General features: G+C 33.5%; 1 protein-coding gene across 1 annotated transcript; it reads left to right on the forward strand.

Moving 5' to 3' along the window:
• Positions 1-94: 94 nt before the first annotated feature.
• LOC140446355 (trypsin-like) lies at positions 95-15,851 on the forward strand. The gene is made up of 3 exons (XM_072539084.1): positions 95-151; positions 2,830-3,169; positions 7,213-15,851. Exons 1-3 carry the CDS (start codon positions 95-97, stop codon positions 8,046-8,048), a joined length of 1,233 nt encoding a protein of 410 aa, XP_072395185.1. The 3' UTR covers positions 8,049-15,851.
• Positions 15,852-17,120: the final 1,269 nt, after the last annotated feature.

The following is a 17,120-nucleotide window of genomic DNA, read 5'->3' on the forward strand; positions in this document are numbered from 1 at the left end:
ACACATCAAGTCATTTTCTTGCTATAAGAGCCATTATACAGTTTGTGATGCTAAAGATAGAAAATATTTAAATCCAGATTTAAATATTAGAAAGATGTATCAACTTCATCAAGGAAGGTTCAGAACCAGTCAAAGAAAAATGTACTATCATGTATGCTCATCAAATTTTAATACTCCCTTCAAACCCTAATCTAAAGATACCTGTCAATTATGCGATTATTTGCAAAATACCATCAGATTTGGGAATAACGACAAAGATATACAGAAAGCAAAAACCGATAAAGAAATTCATCTCTTCTTCTTATGGTGCCTATCCGTTACGGATGTTGGACACTAACGTGGCTATTCTGACTTTGTTGACTGCTGCCCTGAAAAGTCCGGTAATGGTTAAGTTAAACCATTTTCGCAGGTTATGCAGCCAGGATATTCTTCTTCTTCTTCGTCCTGGACCTCTTTTCCCATGCACTTTACCTTGCAGTATGGTCCAAAGCAGGTTGTATCGTTGTTCATTGCGCATTATATGGCCCAGGTATTCTAGTTTGCGACGTTTTATGGTTATGACTAGTTCGCGCTCTTTACCCATTCTATGTAGTACTTCTTCGTTGGTAACTCTGTCTATCCAAGAAATCCTCAACATGCGTCTATAGCACCACATCTCAAATGCTTCGAGTCTCTTTAGTGATGCTTCATGTCCATGACTCCACTCCATATAAAAGAACGGAGAAATTCATCTCAGAAAGGCAAAACTAGTGAGAGATTCGCTTAACAAAGATAAAAATTTAGCTAATACAAGCATTTATGTTATTACATTCGATCTACAAAAAGCTTTGCCTTTTCCCAAACTAAGCACGTCTGTTGCTTACTATAAGATGAACCTATATGTTTACAATTTGGGAATTTATAGTTGCAATGACAACAAGGGATACATGTTTATGTGGGACGAAACAGGGGGATTTCGAGGTTCACAAGAAGTTGCCTCCTGCCTGACAAAACATTTAAAAATGAATGCAGGAAATTGTAATATCATTTTATATTAGGACTGTTGTACAAGCCAGAACCGAAATATTAAACCAAGTCTATCACTGCTGAAACTCGTACAAGACTTTGAAATGAACACTACTTCAATCGACCCATAAATTTCTCACCTGAGGTCATAGCTACCTTCCGAATGATGTAGATTTTGGAGTTATTGAGTCAAAGGCAAAGAATAAAGAGTTTATTTATGGTCCTGAAGATTGGATCAATTTAGTTTTCACTACTAAGAAAACTAATCCATTTTAAATAACTGAAATAAAACGTAAAGAATTTCTTTTGACAAGAATGTTGGAAAACAGCATCATTAATAGAAAATCGATAATACAGGGGGAAAAGTTAACTGGTTGAACATAAAATGGCTCAGATATTCCAAAAATAAACCGGAATCTATTTTCTTTAAAGAAACACTGCAAGAATATTTTCCATTTTACGAGATCAGCATTGCAAAAAAGTTCGTATAGGGAAGACCACCTAAGTTCTTTAGTATTGTTCAAGATCAACTCTACCCAAATCGTAGACCTGTTAAAGAAACATGTTTGATTTGCTTTCTTACATTCCACAGCACTACCACAATTTTTATAAAGATTTACCAGTAATAGAAAGGACTAAAACTCGAGCTTCAACTTGTGAGATCGGCCTCAATGATGGACTTGAGTCTAATAATGACAGTGACGATTCGGATAATTACATAGACTAACTTCTTTCCCGTTATTTTATTTATTAATTCAGTAGACACTTAGCATTTTTCATTTTTCCTTCTCTATATGTATCAAAAAAGAAAAACGCTTTATATTTTTATTAACTTTTCTTATATTTAAGTTTATCAGTATGCTACGTTTCAATAAAAATTATTATTAGCACTTATACCTGAGTCGTTATTTTATTACAACAAGTTTTGAAACAAAGTCAATTTTCTCAGTTTTTATATTTAGTGACTTACACTGATTGGCTTCTGAGCCCTCCATTTATAGAAATCTTCAAATACCTATTATTTCTACACGTACACAATAAAATTTATGTCCATTGGCTGTAATACCAGTGTACTTGGCTAAAGATTCTAAGAAGGAACAGACCTACGACTTAAATATTTTGTGTTGGTATCATTTGACGTCGCTTCCTATGACACGGATGACGTAAATTTTGATTTATACTGTACCAACTGTAAAATAAACGTATTTTTAATTAAAATTATGATTAATTAGCATGAAATCTAGTAAATGTTTGGCAGTTTGAATTTTTTAACAACGTTCCACCAATGTTTGTAATAATTATTTTATTTCTAGCAAAAGTGAAAGATGTTTTAGGTAAAGGGATGTCTTGAATTAGCAGTTAAAGAGATTTTGGAAATAAAATTGATTGGTTCACTCTATATCGGCTTAAAACTAAGATATATACATATATTATATAAAATATCCGTTGCGTAGGATTGTAGAATCTTTAAATAAAATTTATATTTGCGTACAGGGTCTGTGGAATTATGTAAACTTTGTAGATTAAACTAAAAATTTTTAATAGCATAATGACAATTTTGTTTTATTTTATAGGATTAACATTTCTTTTTAATAATCTGATTTTCAAGTAAAAATTTTCATAATACCGAATCTATTTCCCTACTATCTAACTCTTTAGTGTTTCACTTTTACTTGTGCCTCTCTTTTCTATAATTTAGATAATTTTCACTTTTCTTCTCACAATCTCCTTTAATTAAAACAAAGTAATATTCTTTTAATTAATATAAATAATTATAATAAATTTAATTTCCTTTAAAATTTAATAAAAACAAAACACATTCAGAAGGAAACATGGGTAGACTACTTTCAATCCCTATTTGCTAAAAGTGACAATAATGAACTACCAACACCAGAGGTGACGACAAACGAAGAAATAAATATTGAGGAGGAAGAGGTAAAGGAAGCATTAAGAAAATTAGAAAATAGAAAATCACCAGGAGAGGACAGAATACCGAACGAACTCCTAAAGTACGGACTACCAGATCTGACCAAACAACTATTAAAACTAATCCAAAAAATATTAGAACAAAACAGAATGCCTCAAAAATGGAGATCGAGTATTCTAATACCTCTCTTCAAAAAGAGTAACAAAACGGACCCGGAAAATTACAGAGGAATTATTTATTAAACACAACACAAAAATTAACAACTAAAGTGATAACAAGTAAGGCAAGTGCAAGAGAAATCGATAGAATACATCAAACCGACATATCTATGTTTCGTGAACCTTAAGAAGGCATTTGACCGGGTCAAATTAAAGGACGTTATCTGCTTTTTGTACGCAAGAGAGATACCTCTAGGAATAATCAAAGCGATCGCAAATATCTACCAAAACAACACAATAAAAGTAAAAATGGAGATAACACAGGGAGACTCCTTGAGTCCTCTATTGTTCAACCTGATTATAAATGAAATAATAAAAAAATAAAGAGATCTAAAAAAGGATACCAAATGGGAGAAAAATAACTTAAAATAATCTGCTTTGCAGACTACGCAATATTACTCTCTCAAAGTGAAGATGACTTACAACGTATGCTGCACCAATTTAATATAAGCGCCAGAAAATTTAACATGTCAATTTCCCCAAAAAAGACAAAATAACTGCAAATTTACTAAGATGTAAATTGTGAGTAGAGCAAACAAAGCTGCAGGCTGCCTGAATGAAACAATATGGAGAAATAAAAATATCGGGAAAGAAAGAAAAGGCAGAATTTACAAAACAGTCATCAGACCAATAATGACATACGCGGCAGAAACACGACCTGACAGAAAGGACAAAAAGGATGTTATAAACAGAAGAGATAAGAACACTTAGAAAAATTGATGGCAAGACACTATGGGACAGATCATATATAGGGACAGATCATAGATGAAACGATTATATAAGCCGAATGACATCAAATACGTCTTCCAATAGGAAGACGATCAGTAGGAAGACCACGAAAACTATGAAACGACAATTTACTGGAGGCACGTTGGAAAACAGACAGAGTCATGTTTACATAAAAACAAGAAGAAGAAGAACTTCCTTTAATATTCTTTGCGATTGCATGACTTTGTTTTGTACTTGTCTTTTTTACTCCGGCTTAAGGAACTCATTTTTGACTCATCTTGTAATTGGAATAAATAATAGAAACCAATAGATTCACAGTTATTATTTTAGAAATGAAACAGAGATAAAATGAAAAAGCACAACATAAGTTTTTAATAGAAAAATAGTTCAAAAAAGACAAGAGTTAAACTTGTAAAAATGTAAGAATACCAACAGTAACAGACGCTAGATACCTTGGCCTCCATCTTGACCAACGCCTTACTTGAAAGAAACATATCCAGACTAAAAGAAGACAGCTCGACTTCTCGAATTCCGGCAAATGTACTGGCTTCTTGGACGTAAATCAAAACATCCAAAATAAAATTCTTCTTTTACAAAGTCATACTCAAACCTATCTGGTTCTACGGACTACACCTATGGAGCTGTGCAAAGCCAACGTCGCTGAATATCTTTCAAAGATTCCTTAGTACGAAAGTAATCAAACACTTCAAAAGGAATGGATGACAAACGAAATTTTGCATCTCATGGAGAAAAGGCGAAGAAATAAAACCAACAAGACAAAATACAAAGAAGTGAACCGTGAAATTAAGAGAAGCCAAAGAGAACTGGGTTCTGGACAACTGCAAGGAAATAGAAGAATATGATAGAAAGTACGATAGCTTTAACATGCATAAAAAGATCAAGGAAATAACAGGTAAAAAAGTGAAACAAGCATCCATAGTAAAGGACAAAAAAGGTAAAATAATTACAGATTTAAATGAAAAACTGGCAAGATGGATCGAATACATTGAAGAACTTTTTGCAGACGAAAGACCAGAAATAGCAGTGGCAGAACCTACAGACGACACAACAGGGCCTGAAATCCTAAAAAGCGAGATAGAATATGCTATAAGGAACACAAAAGGGGGTAAAGCTGCAGGACCAGATGAAATTCCTGTAGAATTGTTGAAACTAATAGACGACGATGCACTTGAAATAATGGTGAACTTCTTTAACACAATTTATAGAACAGGCACCATACCAAAGAAATGGCTCTCATCTGCTTTTGTCACAATCCCGAAGACGAATAACGCCAGAGAGTGTTCAGACCACAGAACTATAGCATTGATGAGCCACACACTAAAAGTATTTTTAAAAATAATTCACAAAAGAATATTTAATAAATTAGAAGAGGACATAAGCGCCATACAGTTTGGATTCAGAGGTGGACTGGGAACACGGGAAGCTTTGCTTGGTCTGAGTGTGTTAATGCAAAGATGTTTGGATGTAAACCAAGACCTCTACGTAGGTTTCATAGATTTTGAGAAGGCCTTCGATAAAGTCAGACACCAAAAACTGTATGAAATCCTAAGAAGCAAAAACATCGACAGTCGCGACATTAACATCATATCCAGGTTGTACTGGGGACAAACAGCAAAAATCAAAGTTGATAATAAGTTAACCGAAGATATTGAGATTCGTCGAGGTGTGCGTCGGGGTTGTGTGCTTTCTCCACTAATATTCAATATATATATATATATATATATATATATATATATATATATATATATATATATATATATATATATATATATATATATATATATATATATATATATAGCGAAACAATATGTCAGGAAGCGCTCCTAGAGCAAAACATTGGTATGAACATGAACGGAGAGTTACAGTTACAGTTTTTGATGGAAGACATAAACACCCACACCAATAAGTATGGTCTAAAACTGAACATCAAAAAGACTAAATTCATGATTGTTATAAAGAAGCTATACACCAATGTGAATTTAACCATAAATAATCAGCCAGTTGAAAGAGTTACGTCCTACAAATATTTAGGGGTTTGCTTCACTGATACTAATGACCAGACAAGAGAAATCAAGAGGCGAATAGAGATAGCGAGACAATCGTTTGTCAAAATGAAAAAGTTCCTATGCAGCCGGGACATAAATATAAACTTAAGAACGAGAATGTTAAGGTGCTATGTTTTCTCCATTCTGCTGTACGGCATGGAAGCCTGGACACTTAAAAAGATAAACATCAAAAACATTGAGGCATTCGAGATGTGGTATTACAGGAGAATGTGGAAAATACCATGGACAGAAAGAGTAACAAATCAAGATGTTCTGCTGAAGATGGAGAAGGAATGCGAAGTCATAAAAACCATACAAACGAAAAAACTGGAATATCTGGGCCACATAATGAGAAAAGTACTCTCTGCTTAGACTCATAATCCAAGGAAAAATCTCGGGAAAGAGAAATGTGGGACGTAGGAGGATTTTCTGGTTTCAAAATTTAAGGGAGTGGTATGGGTGCAGATACAGTTCAGCCACCAAAGTAAAGATTGCTGTGATGGTAGCCAACCTCCGATAGGAGACGGTACTGCAAGAAGAAGAGGTCCACCCACAAGAAGATTAGATAGAACCTGGCCCCAAGACCTACTTCAAAACTAAAACAAAATAGAATAAAGTGAGACATCATTGGATGTCTCTGTTTCACGTCCAAAACTTGTAACACATTTACTTAATACTCTGAAATGATGTAGATTGTAAATAAAAACATAATTATAAAAAAATCTGATATAGCTCCAAATGATGGTAGTCTTCCGATGTATTTCTCTCCTGATTGAGATTATGCACCTATTCATTTTTTTTCTTATTTTTAAAGCACTGTTCTCAAGTAATACTGGAATAATAGGATTGAAACGTAACAACATAAATGTTGGGATGGCAAAAAGTTAACTACTTCCTCGAATGTAATAAATAGTAATATTAATACAGTATTAGACACCGCTTTGAAAGTCGCAGCTCTTTGCGCTTCGCTGAGAAATGCAAACTTAGCCTTAGCTTCAAATACATATGACAGTGTGTCATCAAAATCAGGCATTTTTATAAATATAAAAATGTATATATTTTTCAATTGTTTATGTCTACTTCAAAGTCATATGTCTTCTAATCATGGTGATTATTACAAGTATCAAATGTCAGCTATCACGACATGACGTTCTATATGATTATATGACCATTTTACAAGATGTGTAACAAATGTTTTGAATAATAAAGTAAACAAGATAATTAAAAGACATAGAAATAACAGTTCTTTATAAAGTGAGGTCATAAGTATATATGTCAACCCATTTTATTCTTGAAATGCTGGTATGTAACGCTTTTCTTATTAATATTTTATGGTTTCAATTAGTCAGAACTCAACCACGAATTGTTGGGGGTGAAGAATGTAGCGAAAACTACCCTTTCATGGTATCTATACGGGTAAATAACAGGCACTACTGCGGAGGAACTCTGGTAACCCGTTGGTGGGTTCTAACAGCAGCCCATTGTAATGACGATCCTAAGAATAAAGATTACGTTGCTCAGTTTGGAACTAAATACATGGAACCACCAGCTGGTACAAACTACACAAGAATAAAAATCACGAAGATAAGAAATCATCCATATTATAGCTTTGTGAGGTTGGTCAACGATATAGCTATGGCAAAGTTGGAACGACCGGTATATAACTACGAATTTGTAAAGCTGCCAAAGTCATTTACGAGAAAACAGATGCCTTCGTTTTGCAAGGAAGCACTAGTAATGGGTTGGGGAGATAAGGTGGAGGGAACTCGAGTAGGCAGCCAGGAACTGATGTGTGTTTATATTGAGACCATTGATCTCTATAAGTGTGATCGAGATCATTATGAGCAATACTTTCACAGCAGAATCTGTACATATACACCAGGTAAAGATGCCTGCCATGGTGATTCCGGTGGTCCTTTAATATGCGATGATATTCAATATGGTATAGTTTCATTTGGGAGAGGTTGTGGGTCTCATCCCGGAGTATATACTCGAGTTGATAACTACTTGTATTTTATAAATAGGGTATTAAGCGGCGGGAGCAGAAGTGACGGAGCTCTAGAAGTAATAATTTTTTGCATATTGTTGTTGGTTCATCAATAAATCTACATATTGTAAGTATCATCTCGTATTATCATTCTAATTCAACTCAAAGCATTCACCTTAAAGGTATATTAAATTTTAAATCATTTATAAGAACTCTAGGCATAGCTCAGAAGGAGGGAGAGAGCAATAACAAGAATAGTTGTTTCTTTTCAAACAAAAAATTTTGTCGATAAATTATATTTTTTCTCTATTGATTGAAATATATTTCTGATCGAATTTGTAACAATATAGTAATGTTATTATTATATATGATAATCTATAGGGACTTAGATTTTAAGTACTGAGCTGTAGATATGTAAGCTATACGCTTCCGAAGAAGCTGAAGCTGTTTTCACTTGAAGATCCTTTTTGTGTGGGGGATCATGCCATTCTGGGTTTGGTTTTACAGTTTCTGGTGTGACTTCGCTGTTTCCACTACTTTTCTCCATTCTTCTCTCTCTTTGATTGTCCTTTCTATATTACTTATTTCTATACTCCTTAAGTCTTCTTCTACTTTGTCCCCATCTGAGTTTAGGTCTGCCTCTGGTTCTTTTACCTGGTGGTATTTATTCTGTTATAGCTCTTACTGAATTGCTCTTCTCTCTTCTTTTTATGTGTCCAAACCATCTAATTCTTTGTGCTTTTATTCCATTCTATTCCATCCATTCTTGTATTTCGTGATTCATCCATTGTCCTGCATCCTCTTCATTTTCCCTCTGTGGTCCCAGTATTTTTATGATAATTTTCCTCTGTGCTAAACTGTAGAAAAGAAAAAAGTATGGTAAACATATGAATGTTTATGTTATCACAATTAAATGCAGTTTCAGGAGCGGTAGGCTTAAAAATGAACTACAGTAAAACAAAAATACTGAGCCGAGACCAGACAAATATAACAACACAAAATCATACCATGGAAAATGTTGAACATTATGTATATCTAGGTCATATCATCAAACTAGGAAAACCAAATCAAGATGCTGAAATTAAAAGAAAAACACAACTGGCAGGGGGCGCTTTCGGCAAACTAGCATATATCTTGAAAAACACCTTCATTCCTGTAAACTTAAAGAAAAAGGTGTATAACACATGCATACTACCAGTTTGTACCTACGGCTTGGAGACAGTAGCTCTTACCAAAAAAATATGCTAAAAAATTAGAAACAACGCAAAGAGCGATGGAACGAATCATGCTTGGAATATCACTGAGAGACAAGATTAGAAACACTGAGATAAGACGTAGAACGAAGATTAGGGATATTGTGGAAGAAATTACAAAAATGAAATGGCGCTGGGCAGGCCACGTAGTCCAATATAATAACAATAACAACAGGTGGACACAGAGAATTTCTAGAATGGAGACCAAGGACGATAACAAGAAGCATGGACAGACCTCAATAAAGGTGGGTAGATGACATAAGAGCAGTGGCAGGTAAACAGAGTGGATTAGATTGGCGCAAGATAGAGAAAGATGGAAGCAATTCATTGGGAGAGACCTACATTCAAGAGTGGATGGAAAATGGTTGACAAAAAAGAACATATGAATGACGAAACAAGCGTAAATTTGTAGACAAAATGTAAAAAAGTAATTAGAAGTAAATGCGTTGAATATCAGATGAAAGTCAGATCCAAATCAGCTTCGACAATGTATGGACAATAAATAGAGTAATTTATTTTTTGTTTTCATCAAACAAGTGTTAAAAATGTATGGTTTCTTTCATTTTCTAAGAGATATTTCTGATATAGAAATTTTGAGAAAATTTCTCACACCTAGTCTAAACCAGATTGCATACGCCACATAGCGCCATCTACATTGAATGGCAGAAAGTAGACACCATTATTTGTAACTTAACGCAGCATCAGCTAAAATTTTTAGAAATCTATTTGTAGTCTTTTTAGAAAGCAGATGGGAACAACTTAAAGAAATATATATGTAGCAACTGATGTAGTATTATCAAGATATAGACAGAGAGGTTTTAAAAGGAAAGGTAAATACCATATCAAGATACTATAGAACGAACAGGGAAATTTATTAGGTGGAATTGATAAAAAATTGACAGATGGGCCAAACATTACGAAAATATATTAAATGCCAACAATCAATATCACAGCCCAAAAAATTAACTATTAGATGAAGAAAGAAATTGTAACTATAATAAAAACTTAAAAAAAAAACATGGCATATACGACATATGACATACGACATATGACTTGGCATACGACATATATCACATCGACATTGATTATACGACGCACGATACATAACATATGAACTCTACATATGAATCATTGCATATAATTTTCTTTCAAATCCCTATATTTATAGAAAGAAGTCTAGACGATGAAGCTCTCTATTAAAAAAATGACACTCCACTTAGTCGGTTATTCCATTTCTTTAAAATATGCCGGAAAATTTAGATTTAGAAAATATTTGTCAATCGATGCAAAAGTCTTAACAGAGAACCCAAGTTTTGATTTACAGAAATAGTTACTGACAAAGAAAGCAAATCTAACTTTACTGCAGATGAAGAATGTGGCACTGACCAAGATAAAGAAATTTTACATTCATCATTGGAAAATATGAATGAAGTTTGTAAGAAACTGAAAGTCGTTCATATTTTTTATTGATTCAGAGCAACGGCGTTTTGGCTTTTAATATTTTCCACATTGAATGAAATATAGAAATGAGGTGGCAAAAATCAAAATAAAAAATGTAAAATAAACTTCTATTAAAATTTTTTACTCACAATGTTTCGATATTGTCATATTGCTGTAAGGAAAGTATTGATATGTATGTATACTCCTATAAAACAGCCTTAACTCTAAATAGTCAAGGTTTTATGAAGTTTTCGTTGACCTTTAATTAAAATAATTTTAATACAAAGTACACATAATTCCACAGATATTGTGTGTCAAAACTAAGTGTATGGATTTGCTAGCAAATCTGCTTAAAATCGGTTTTTAATATCTATAACATATCCATTTAAAAAGATAAATATTGTAGCTTTAAAATTCTCTATTTATAAAAATTTTTCTCTATCTGTCTTCTGAATCCTTTCAAATATCTATCACTGTTATTCTATATGTATTTAATTAAGACCTTTACGACCTATATCAGAGGGTATTACAAGTTTTTTCTCCGTTTCACAGTTTACCATAGTTAAACAATCTAATGACTTCAAAGCTTCGTCGACATTTCTAGAAGCTATGGTCTCTAGAATATTTGTCAGAGCTTCAACAGAAGAAAAAGCAGCAGAATTGGAACACAATAAAGCCATTGAAACACAATGGCTTAAAGATTGGTGGTCTATTTCTTTGATCCTATGGATTTTTCCTGTAATACCTCTTCGTCTCCACTTAAAAGTTTCCGCGTTTTTCCAATTTTAACCTCAGTTTATCATAGAGACTTTACGCATGTCCTGTGTAACCATTTAGAACATTTTGAATAAGTTCAAAGCTTCATCGGTACCTTTAGAAGCGATGGTCTCTGGAGTATTTTTCAAAGCTTCAACAGAAGCAGTAATCGCAAGAAAATAAGTCCAACTTGAAGATCGGTGATCTACTTCTTAGACGTGATCCTAAGAAGCGTTCGCAATTTCATCTTGATCCCTATGATGTACCTAGAGTTACTACTATTCGAACTTCGAAGGGTGATATAAGGTACCATTATTTAGGTGCTGCTTATGGAAGGTTGTGTTTACTTTGGTGTGTATCGTGTGTGAAAGTTACGTGATTTCTCAATAATTTTAATCAACTAACAAAAAAATTGGACCATCCCCAATAATGTGCAGTTCAAGAGCAAATCTAAGGGCGGTTTTATAATTACTTTAGAGAATAAATAATAAAAAGTATGACAGAAAGAAAAAAAATTCTTTCAGTTCAACTAACTTTAAACTTTTCCTATCCGTTTAACTGTTTTCGTATTGTTATTGATGAAGTCACTTCAATATTTCCTAGGGTGTAATTGACATTTCCAATATATATTCAGTAGGATCTGAGATACGGGCTGTAAAATATTTATGTATATAGCAAACTGTTGAACTGTGAGAAATATGGAAATACCCTCTAACTGTAAAATAATTATATTATTAATATTTAAACAAACTGCCTGTTATGAAATTTAAAACGCTTATTATTGTACGGCTTCCTGTTGAAGTATCATTTAATTGTTTTAAAGATTGATATTTACTAAAATAATAAAAAAATTTATCAGTTAATAATTATGATGCGCCACTGACGTCACGACGGTGTTTTTTTTTTAAAGCGTAGATATCAGCAGAGATAGAATTCATTCCTATCTGACGCCTCTTGGATGTAACATTCGTCGGTTAATCTTTCATCCACTCGAACAACTGCTTTCTCCTTCCGATATAAGTTTTCTATGATACGTAGGTCTCTACCATCAATGCATTTAGTTCTTAATATGTCCAAAAGCGTTCCTTGCTGTACCCTATCAAAAGCCGTAATCGATGAAAGCCACGACAACATTTGTGGAGAAGTACATTTAAGCCAAAAATTGCCTTACAGGTCCTCAGTAAATGCAAACTGAGTTTCATCCATGTCTCTTTCTCAATGACTTCTTATTCTTCCGTGAATAATGCGAAGAAAACTTTTCAATGTGTGGCTTATCAGACCAATTTGACTGTATTCGTCGCATCGTTTTGTCCGCTGCTTCTTCGGAATTGTTGTAAAAACAAACTTAAGCCATTCCTCGGATATGTCACCAGTAGTATACACGTCATTAATAGCTCTTGTATCATTCTTAAGAGTTCATCTTAGATGAGCTGCTTTCTTGGTTTTGACTGATTATATTGCAGAAAGAACTTCAGATTTTAGCATTTGAGGTTCTTTTTCATTTGTATTCCTCTGTATGTTTGGCCTGTCATCTTGGAACAATTCAGTTATATAGTTACTCCATATTTTTAGTATTTCTCAATCATTGGTAATAACCACATTATCTACTAGAGTATTAATGTTTTTCTTATTATAGAAGCCAGTCACTTCACGAACTTTGTTATTCGTATTGAACAAGGTAGTCATCATCATCATCACTGGCTCGACAACCCTTTTTGGGTCTTGGCCTGTTCCAGGATTCTTCTTCATTCGATCTGTTGCGCGCTTTTTTCTCCAGTGTTTTATTTTTAAGGTTGTTATATCATTTTCTATTTGTTCTAAGTATCTCAGTTTCGGTCTTCCTCTTGTTCTTTTTCCTACTGGCATCTGTTTGAATATTTTGTTTGGTATTTCGCCTTCTTCCATTCTTTCTACATGTCCTATCCAACGCAGCCGTCCTATTTTAATGAATGTTATAATATCCGGATCCTGGTATATTTTGTATAGTTCAGAGTTGTATCTTCTTCGCCATATTCCCTTTTTCCGTTTTCTTTTGTGCCCTTATATATGTGTCGCAAGATTTTTCTTTCGAAGGTGGCTAACAACGTTTCCTCTCTTTTAGTGAGTGTCCAGGTTTCTGAGCCATATGTGAGTACCGGTCTTATTAGGGTTTTATATATTTGGCATTTTGTTTTTCTTGCGACGTTATCTGATCTTAGTTGCCTCATTAAGCCATGGTAACATTTATTTGCAATAAGTATTCGCCTCTTCACTTCCTCCGTAACGTTATTATCAGACGTGACTAGGAATCCCAAGTATAAAAAGTTTTTTACCCCCTCTATGTTGTATTCTCCTATTGTTATATTTTGTGGCTGCCTTATTTCTGCGTTTTTACTTACCTGCATATATTTTGTATTTTGTTTTGGTCTGATTGATTTTAAGACCACTATTTTGTGCAGCTCGTTCTATTTGGTTGTATGCCTCTATCATTTCTCTTCTTGATCTTGCGATTATGTCAACATCATCTGCAAATGCTAGTATTTGCACGCTTTTAATAATGATTGTTCCTCGTGTATTGACTGTTGTGTCTCTCAGTATTTTCTCGAGTACGATATTGAACAAGATGCATCATAGAGCGTCTCCCTGGCGTAGTCCCTTTTTCACATCTATTGTTTCCGTTAATTCATTTTGTATCTGGATTCTACTTTCTACTTTTAGAGATTCTTTTATCAGTTCTATTAGTTGTGTTGGTATATTAAATTCTTCCATTGCTTTTATTAAGAATTCTCGGTTTATATTGTCGAACAAGATAGTATTAGATAGAAAAAATCAAAAAAGGAAGACGAATATGCAAGATCGAAAATATTATTAACTAGGTAATAAAAATTAAAAAAAAAGTGGAATAGATATATTAAAAATATAAAGGAAAAGTCGTGACATAAGCACGAAGGAGACAGATGTAGGCAATTTGTCTAAAATCAACAAGGAAGATGGAGAATGAGTGTTTTAATTACCATTAATACCAATACCAATACCAATAATAATAATGTTAGAATTATTTTATTAATATTGTTCAAAGCAGAAAAATTATCAATATAGATAGCTTCTTGTCTTAGTGAACGATCTTCCACAAAAATTATTATCTAGAACGTGACTCAAATGTTATGTCTAAGCAACGTAATTTGTAGTAATAAAAAGAAAATAATCGTCGTGGCGTCTTTAATTTGGCGTATTGATGAAATATCTTAAGCAATAATGAAAAATTCTAACTCTATATACAAAAATATGTTTGTATATGTTAAAATGTATATGTTATTATTTTTGTATTATTTATACAGAGTGTCTGGCAACGATTTTAATGAAAACGTATTTTTTAGAAGACAAAAGATATAGGTGGCATATTGTTTAACAAGAATTCACAATTAAATTAAATTGTTAATAAATCTTTTTTCCATCTTTTTTTTAATTTTAATACTATTATAATAAAATAAATATTTTAATAAGTAATCTTGCAGAATAAAGAAAATATAAAATCATCATTGATATCAACAATATGTGTTAAGAAAGATAGTTTTAAGGCTATTAAAAAATATGTCGTCTTTGTTAAGTCATCTTAGAGGATCCATATTCCTCCTCTCTTCTTAAAGCAGTCAAAACATTTCATGTCTGTGGCACTTCATCGTGGAATCTTTGTATCAAACCTGGTCTTTTCTACAAGAATTTTTGTGCTCTTGTGATGATAAAATTCAGCAACATTCTTACAAAAAGGTTAAGTGTTTTTCTGGGCTCAATACTTATTTTACTGCGTATACCAAGTTTATTTTCCTTCTTCTTCTTCATGTGCCTTGTCCGTTCCGAACGTTGGCAATCAACATGGCTATTCTGACTTTGTTTACGGCAGATCTGAATAGTTCAGCAGATGACAATCCGAACCATTGCCGCAAGTTTTGGAGCCACGAGTGTCTTCTCCTCCCTGGGCCCCTTCTGCTGTCTATTTTCCCTTGAATGATCAGTTGTAGTACTCTATATTTATTATGTCTCATAACGTGACCCAAGTATTCCAACTTTCTTTTCTTTATACTTATTCCTACCTCTCTCTCTTTACCTATCCGGCGTAGTACCTCTTCGTTGGTCACGTGCTCAGTCCAGGATATACGTAATATACGTCGGTAAGCCCACATTTCGAAGGCCTCTACTTTTTTCATCATTATTTCCTAAGTTTCTTAAATTCACATTCTTGTACCAGAGTATATAAGTTACCTATCTTGTTAATGTGTTTACTTAGTTCAGTGGTCATATATGTGAATGTCTTGATAAAACAGTCAATCCAATCTATGTTTTTCTTGGACTAAAACGTATCATTTTTTTAAAAAGTGTTTACAAAATTCAATTAAGAAGGGTTTATCTAAAACTTTTAGACGAGATGGTCAGCCATTATAAAAAGTAGCAACCAGTGGCCATTATACCTGTTATTTGACAAAGAATATGCCTTAGTGGTAACCTTTATGACATTTTTAAAGGTATTATAATATATATATATATATATATATATATATATATATATATATATATATATATATTCGGTTTTTTATAACGTCTTACGACGTTGTCCGACTCCCAAACGCCACTGTATTCTGTCTTGAGTTAGGTCTTCGTCCAGATTTCGAGCGCTAATCGCTTTCCTAACTCCCAGGTTCCAGCTCTGTGGTGGTCTTCCTCGTTTCCTCTTCTTTGGGGGTTGCCACATCATCGTTTTTTTTAGGCAATCTTTCGTCCCCCATTCGGCTCACATGCCCATACCATATGAGCTGTTTTCTCTCAATATCCTCAACTAGCCCTCTATACCCATTTGTTGTTTTATCACTTCATTCCGTATTCTGTCGGCTCTTGATATTCTCATCGATCTTCTGATGGCATCCATTTCCGTGGCTTCGACCTTTTTCTTATATTTTTCGGTTATTCTCCATGTCTCAGCTCCATAAAGTAGGCTAGTTTTAACCATTGTCTCATAGATGTTCCATTTTCTTTTCTTTGATATTTCTTTACTCCATAGAATTCCGTTCAAACATGCTATAGCTCTTCGTGCTTGTATAATTCGATGTTCTATTTCTCGTTCGTCTTTTCCACTACGGTCGAAGATGACGCCCAGGTATTTATATTCGTTGCATGGATTTATTTTTTGATTGTCATCGATATCGAGTTGTTCTGCTTCAGCTCCAATTGAGAGGTATTTTGTCTTTTCTAAATTGATATTTAATCCCCATTTCTGGTATTCTTCAATTAGTTTTCTAAGAATGTATTCCATGTCATCTTTGTCATTTGAGATTACCACCTGATCATCTGCAAACTGTAAAGTATATATGTAATCCTGATCGTTCAATTGTATACTCATTCCTTTGACTTTCCTTTTCCATAGCTGCAGAGATATAAATCTTAAATAGAGTCGGAGAGATACAACATCCTTGTCTGAGACCCTTAGTAATTGCAAATTTTTCAGCTAAGAGGTCTCTATTTGTCACAATTTTCTTTTCTATAATTTGTTTAAGACAGAAGATGTTATCTGTACATGAACGACCTGCTCTAAATCCTCCTTGTTCTTCGTCTTCAGACGATTGATAATCTTCCTCTATCAGGTCCCGTAGTATTCGACCGTATAGTCGACTCATTGAACTTGTGACCGATATCCCTCTATAGTTTTTATAATTTCTCCTGTCATCTTTTTTATATATTGGGGTCATATATGCTGTTTTCCATTCATCT

Source organism: Diabrotica undecimpunctata, chromosome 1 (genome assembly GCF_040954645.1).
Source record: "Diabrotica undecimpunctata isolate CICGRU chromosome 1, icDiaUnde3, whole genome shotgun sequence".
Lineage (NCBI taxonomy): Eukaryota > Metazoa > Arthropoda > Insecta > Coleoptera > Chrysomelidae > Diabrotica > Diabrotica undecimpunctata.

Excerpts from the sequence above, each read along its gene's own strand:
- LOC140446355 (XM_072539084.1), top strand. The coding sequence starts at position 95 with ATGTATCAACTTCATCAAGGAAGGTTCAGAACCAGTCAAAGAAAAATG. Across the intron at positions 152-2,829 it reads AAAGAAAAATGTACTATCAT|AAGGAAACATGGGTAGACTA; the intron begins GTATGCTCATCA and ends AAACACATTCAG. Across the intron at positions 3,170-7,212 it reads AAATTACAGAGGAATTATTT|TATATATGTCAACCCATTTT; the intron begins ATTAAACACAAC and ends TGAGGTCATAAG.